This window comes from Arachis stenosperma, chromosome 4 (assembly GCF_014773155.1).
Source record: "Arachis stenosperma cultivar V10309 chromosome 4, arast.V10309.gnm1.PFL2, whole genome shotgun sequence".
In the NCBI taxonomy this organism is placed as follows: Eukaryota; Viridiplantae; Streptophyta; class Magnoliopsida; order Fabales; family Fabaceae; genus Arachis; species Arachis stenosperma.
The window spans coordinates 128,313,553-128,320,307 of NC_080380.1; the positions used below are offsets into that span (position 1 = coordinate 128,313,553).

Below are 6,755 nucleotides of genomic sequence, written 5' to 3' on the forward strand. Positions count from 1 at the left end.
AGCAGTCCCACCACGGGAGGTATTCAGATCCTTCATCAAGCCATATCCCGATCCACCAGCCTGTTAATCTCTTTAGCATCCTCCTCAGCCTTCTTCTCCTGCTCAGACAACTTCGTCTTCAGAGACTCCTCCCGAGATCGTGAGTCCGTCAGATCTTTTTGGGAGTTCCGAAGCTTTACCTCCATAGCATGATAGTTGCCCAAGACAGGCTCCACCTTCTTGGCGATAGCAGTGGCTCGGAGAAGACTACGGTAGATCCACCTGGCCTGCCCGGAAAGGTCGGCCTCATGGAAAAACTCCTCGGTGCCGGGGAGCAACTGGGACTCGATAAAACCCCAGCATCAAAGTTTTTCTCCATAATCGAGAGCGCCTTCCCGGTATCTCGCTTCCTTTTCTTGGGATTACCCACAACCTTCAGCTCATCATCACCAAAACCAAAATCCTCTTCAAAAATTTCCGTCTCCACACCATCGGACCCAGCAATCTTATCGGGAGGAACAACTTTCTCCGGATGAGCCTGGTCGGCCCCGTCTGCCTGACCACTGGCCTCCCCGGTCTCCCCTTGCTCCTGACTTTTTGTAGGAGTCATCGGAGAGTCATCCTCACCCTCTTCGTTCCCCTTGATGAGATTCATCAAGTCAGCCAAAGTCTTCTTCCCGCCAGCTATGGAAACTGCGAATAAAGAAAAAGAAAGAAAAGGTGTCAACAATAGAAAATCAAGAAATAGACGAGCTCAAAGGAAAAAGGAACCCACCAACATACGACCGACCGGCCTCCCGGTCCCCCATCACTATACGGGGATTAAGGTTCTTCTCACAAAAAATGGCCAACAGAATATCGGCAATATTGCGATCTTCCGGGCTCAGCCAGTCATAAGATACCTTTATAAGATAGTCGGAGCCCGCCCCAAAACTCCAGTAAGTCGGGATCCGCCTAGAAGGGTTCATGAGCAAGAAGAGGTAGAGAAAGACATTCACTGAGATCGGCAGCTCTAGGTACTCACAAACCATCTCAAAGCACTAGATGGAGGCCCAACTATTCGGATGAAGCTGTGACGGCGCAACATCATAGCGATTTAACAAACCCATAACGAAAGGAGAAAAGGGTAGACGAAGCCCCAAGGTCATGAACATGGGCTCGTAAACCCACAACCAGTCAACAACTCGAGGGGAAGCCAAGTTCTTTTAGCAGACACGCTCCCGACCAGTAGGGACATAGACTTGATAGAGCGCCTCCTCGGGACCCCCTCCACACAGGAGCCCTGACTGTCGTAATTTCTGGAGCCCCTCCTTGGTAATCCTAGAAGGAGTATCCCTCACGTCAGAGGAAACCCAGGCATAGTGGTCGACAAAGTCGGCTAGAGGGCGCTGAGCCTAACTCGAGGAAGCAAGACGCTCGGCCATACCTACAGCGGGGGCACCACTTAGTCAAGACGGGAAGTCGGAAACCTTCAAAAATAGAAAAAGCGAAAAGAGAACTATGAATCACCCTCTAGCCCTCTATACTAACCCAGAAACGCAAGAACAAACGCAAAAAAAGCCCAGTGGCACCCCCTCTAAGAAAAAAAAGCAAAACGAAAAAACCCAGGCACACAAGCAAAAATATACGAAAACTAAAAATAAGCAACCTAAAAGGGGAGAAAAGCCATGAAAGCTTACCAGAAGAAGCAGAATATGTAAGAAGCAGATAGGAAGGAAGATGGGGCACTGGGAGCAAGAATGCTTGAAGCAACAGCTGGGAGCAAGAATGCTTGAAGCAACAGCAGGGAGCAAGAATGCTTGAAGCAACAGCAAGAAGCAGAAGCAGAAGCAGGAGCAGCAGCAGTGAGAAAGAGTAAGAGGATGAGGAGAAGGAAAAGTAAAGGGAAGAGGAGGTTACGAAATAAAAATAAGGGGAGAAAAGCGTAACCGCCGAGGAAGAGCGCCAAAAGGCAGGGGCATATTTGCCATTTCACCCAAAATTTCAAATCAATGAAATGATGGGCATTTAATGCCCAGCGCCAAAACCAAGAAAGCAACGCGAAGGTCGAAGCGACCACGCGTGAGGGACACGAAACGCCATCAACGAGTTCCCGAAAAAGAAGAAAAGTTTGCCGCCTTGGCGAATAAGACAAACGCGCCCAGCCACGAGCCCCAGACCTCAAGGTTGGCGTGTTGAGGGCACTGTTACTGACAAAGTCCAGCCCAAGAAGTCGCCGGGTCAGGGCACTGCCCCACCCAGGCCCAAACCTTCAGCAAAAGGGTTCCACGGGTCGGTCCCAAACACCCGACATGGTGCCCAACCGACTTACCACCCAAAGCATGCTATCGCTCGGGTCGGTGCCCTCAGGGTTGGTACCCGGCATCCCGACCCGAAGCACGGACGACCCGCTCACGTGGAAAGCGACAGCTCACATCCCCTATCAATGGGCCTAACCATTAATAAGCCCACCCAACATAGTATATAAGGGGAGAGGACAGCTCTCCCTCCAAGGTACGTCACATCCTTACCTAATTCTGCCACCCTCCAGTACGGACTCTGACTTGATCGTCGGAGTGTCCTTGCAGGTGGCCACCCCCCGCTCCGTTCGACCTCTGACGTCGCCAGCACACGATCTCCCTCGCTCCACGTTAGCTCGGGGTCTCCCCCTCTCTCCTATTCATCACCTACCGACAACCCGAGAACACCAGGTAACGAACACAATTCAATATGAAAATATATAAAAATCATTATAATTATTCTAAACATATTAATAACATTAGAAAATATTTTAAAAAATATTAATTATAACTTTATACGGCATCTACCAAGATATTAATAAGGATATTTCTTAATTAAAAAATATTAATTAACTTTTTTTGGTGTAGCTTTAGTCAATTTTTAAAAAAAAAATTAGTTATTATCATCATTACACACACACATATATAGATATATAAATTTAAAAATGGGTACTTAATATTTTACATAACCAAAAACATGCCTAACTCTTTATATTAAAAAAAATTTCACATAAAATTATAATTTATATTTTCGGATAAGTACTATTTTAGTCCCTAAAACATAGGGTCAAAATTAAAATATCCCTAATTTTATTTTGGATCTAAAATCATCCATAATGTTTCATTTGGTATTAAAATCGTCCCTTGGACCATTATATCCTCAGTATGATCATCTCCATCACAACTCCTTCTTCTCACTCACACTTTCAGAACAGAGAGAAGCAGAAACACAGAAAGAAGGAAAGAAGGAACCATCTCCCTTGTCCTCGCCGCCGTCGTCGTCCTTGCCCTCGCAGCGCTGCGACTCGCCCTCGCCTCACCTTACCGCGCCTGGCCTTCACCTTCATTTTGTGTTTCTCGTCGTCATTAGGGAGGTGGTGGTGGTGGTGGTCATGTTCCTCACGTTTTTTAGCATCACCACCGCGCCTCCCTTCCCCTTCCCTCCCTGCCCTCTGCCGTCTAGACTCACTATTATCACCACCACGCAGTTCCACCGTCACTGCCTTCACAAACAAGTTAAGATTCAAGTTCCTAATTTTTGTTCTTGTTCATCACAATCCCAATTCCCTAATTCTTGTTTTTGTTTTTATTCTTGTTCTTGTTTCTAGATTTTGTTGTTGCTTTTTTTGGTTCTTTGGTTCTTGTTTTGAGTTTTGATTGTTCTTGATAATTAGATTTATGGATTTTTGTTTCTTGTAATTAGAGATGAATTTGGAAATTTCTTATTCTTGTAATTGGTTCTGAGTTTCGTTAATTGTATTTAAAGATTTTTAGTTCTGAGTTTTGTTAATGGAAGAAGAAAAGAAAAAGATGATGACTAACTTGTATTTGACTGTTCTTGGTAATTAAATTTATGGATTTTTGATTCTTTTAATTGGAGATAAATTTGGAGATTTCTAATTCTTGTAATTGGATATGAGTTTTCTAATTGTATTTAAGAATTTGTAGTTTTGAGTTTTATTAATAGAAGAAGAGTGAAATGTTTGGAAAAAAGAGTATTTTTGTCATTTAAAAAAAATATTTTATTCAAAAGGACGATTTTAATATCAAATGAAATGTTGGAGACGATTTTAAATCCAAAATATGGTTAGGGACAATTTTGATTTTTGATCCTAAATCTTAGGAACCAAAACAGTACTTATTCATAATATTTCTTTATGAAAAAATATTCTAAAATTAATATTTCTTAATTATAACTTTCTATAATCTTTTATTCTGCAGGAAATAGAGTTTCTTAATTAGGATATTTCTTAATTTGAATTGCCTGATAATTTTACTTTAATTTATAGTCTTATTAATAAAATATAATTTTATTAATCCTAAATATATTTAAAAAGTTATAACACATTATCTAAAATTTTAACTAATCACATAAATTTTTATTATTATACATAAACATATTAAAAAATTACAGCACCAATAACTAACATTTTAACTAAATTAAGTTTTTGAATCACACTAACAAATACCTAATATAACAAACATAAGTCTCTAAACAACACCAACCAACAACAATTAATACTAATACTAATATTAAAAAATTAACTTACTGTTCTGGACCCGACTCTCAGGTCCCGAATCGAAGCACCTACTACTCGGTTACCTGGGCAGGGACCGCTATTTCGGCCTAGACCGGCCCAATAGCCACGAATCCCTAACTAATATTCAAATTCAAATACTCCCCTTATCTTAGCCAATAAAATAAGATAAGATAACAACCTCTAACTATATAAAGGGAACCAAGGGCTCCCTCAGATACGTGATATATTCTTAACCCTCACCTATATCTCTTATATCCATTCTTACTTGAGTGTCAGATTGTCTTTGCAAGTACAACCTCTCGTTACTCCAAGAAGATCCGATTCAAGTCACCATCCAAGACCGGCGAGTGTCTAATCCATCTCACAACTCGTACCAGCGAAGTTTATTACATTGGGCCGTTTGTGGGGACTTGCAAAGTCTTGGCGATATGACGAAAGAATTTGAGGCGCGATCCTCAAACTTTCACCATGAGTCAGACCTACCGAACCCAATGGACAAACCACGGGATGACGTCCCTCCACTGACCCACGGGAGGATAACCAGCACTGTGCACCGCCAGCCGACCCCTAACAGGTAGTGACCAAAAGAAGACGATCACCAACTCAATAAATCCAGAGCAACTGACGACCTATGAGAGAAAGCGATCTAGATAATCCAAGAGCTCTATCAAAGAGTATAAACCCTTGAAGGCTGGGTTGCTTCCAAGGAGCGATACCAGCCAGAACATGCAAGCCAAGCGACCTCCAGGAGCTGATCATGGTGAGAAACCAAGAACAAAAGGTCACACGATCGGTGACACAGGAAATGACGGGACCGCAGCGTTTCCAGAGAGCTAGGGCACCGACAACGACAGAAGGCACCGACGGGACTCCAAACGGACAAGGAGCGAGCATGTGATAATGGTAGCCATCTCATTCACCGAGAGAATCCTAAAGGCCAAGCTACCAAAGGGTTTCGATAAGCCAACCAACATGAAATACGATGGGAAAGGACCCACAGGAATATCTCATGACCTTTGAGGCCAGGATAAACTTAGAAGGTGCTGCCGATGCAGTTCGGTGTAGGGCCTTCCTGGTAACCGTAGCTGGCCTCGCAATCAAGTGGTTCAACACTCTTCCCAATGGCTCGATAGCCAATTTTGATGACGTCTCCAGAAAATTTATGGCACAGTTCACTACCAGGATCACAAAAGCGAAGCACCCGATCAACCTGCAAGGAGTCACGCAAAATCAAGACGAACCCATAAGGAAATACCTCGACAAGTTCAACGACGAGTGCTTGACAGTCGACAGGCTCACGGACTCCATAGCCAGCCTCTGCCTGACCAACGAGCTCATGAATGAAGATGTTCGAAAGCATCTCACAACCAAACCAGTCTGGACTATGCATGAAACTCAGTATGTTACAAGGGAATACATAAATGACAAAGAGGTAAGTCAAGTCGTGACAGCCAATAAACGGCAGCACGACAATATGGCACCTCGAAGAAATCCACCGCCCAAAGACAAGTCGAAGGAGCACTACAAATCCACCACCTCCAACCAACCACCCAGGGTGGGGAAGTTCACGAACTACACCCTCCTATCGACCCCAATCACGGAGATCTATCACCAGATATCGGAACGAGCATCCTCCCGACGGCTGGACAACTAAAAGAGCGAATAGGCAACAATAAAAGCCTGTACTGCGACTATCACAGAGGATACAGACACAAAACTTAAGACTGCTTTGACTTAAAAGACGCTTTCGAACATGCCATCTGAGACGGCAAACTCCCGGAGTTCACCAAAATCATTCGAGAACCTAAAAAAACCAAAAAGTGAGAAATCGTAGGAATGGGAAGAACACAATCCCAGGATGATAAGACAGGCCTAGCAGGAGAGCCCAAAAACCAACCCGATGATCATGGTGAACATCATCATAGGGAAAGATGCACCCTAAAATCCAAGTCAACGCTAAAAAAGGACCTCCGGGTACTGGTAGTAAAAGACAAAAAAAAGCACCCTCCCCTCTTGATGACGATAACATTCTTCCTCGATGACTGTTAGAACGACACCTTGAACGAAGACGCCCCTTTTGTCATATCAGCCAGGGTTGGAACCGGTCTAGTTAAGTAGATACTAGTGGAAACCGGAGCCGACTTCAAATCCTCTTCCGAGGAGCTTTTGACGAGCTAGGACTCTGAAACGAAAACTTACAAAGCCACCATAACGGAGTAATTTAGCTCGGGGACAA

General features: G+C 43.7%; 1 protein-coding gene across 1 annotated transcript; it reads left to right on the forward strand.

Annotated features, from left to right (window-relative positions):
* Positions 1–5,501: 5,501 nt before the first annotated feature.
* LOC130975485 (uncharacterized) lies at positions 5,502–6,173 on the forward strand. Its single transcript, XM_057900276.1, has one exon. It carries the CDS (start codon positions 5,502–5,504, stop codon positions 6,171–6,173), a length of 672 nt encoding a protein of 223 aa, XP_057756259.1.
* Positions 6,174–6,755: the final 582 nt, after the last annotated feature.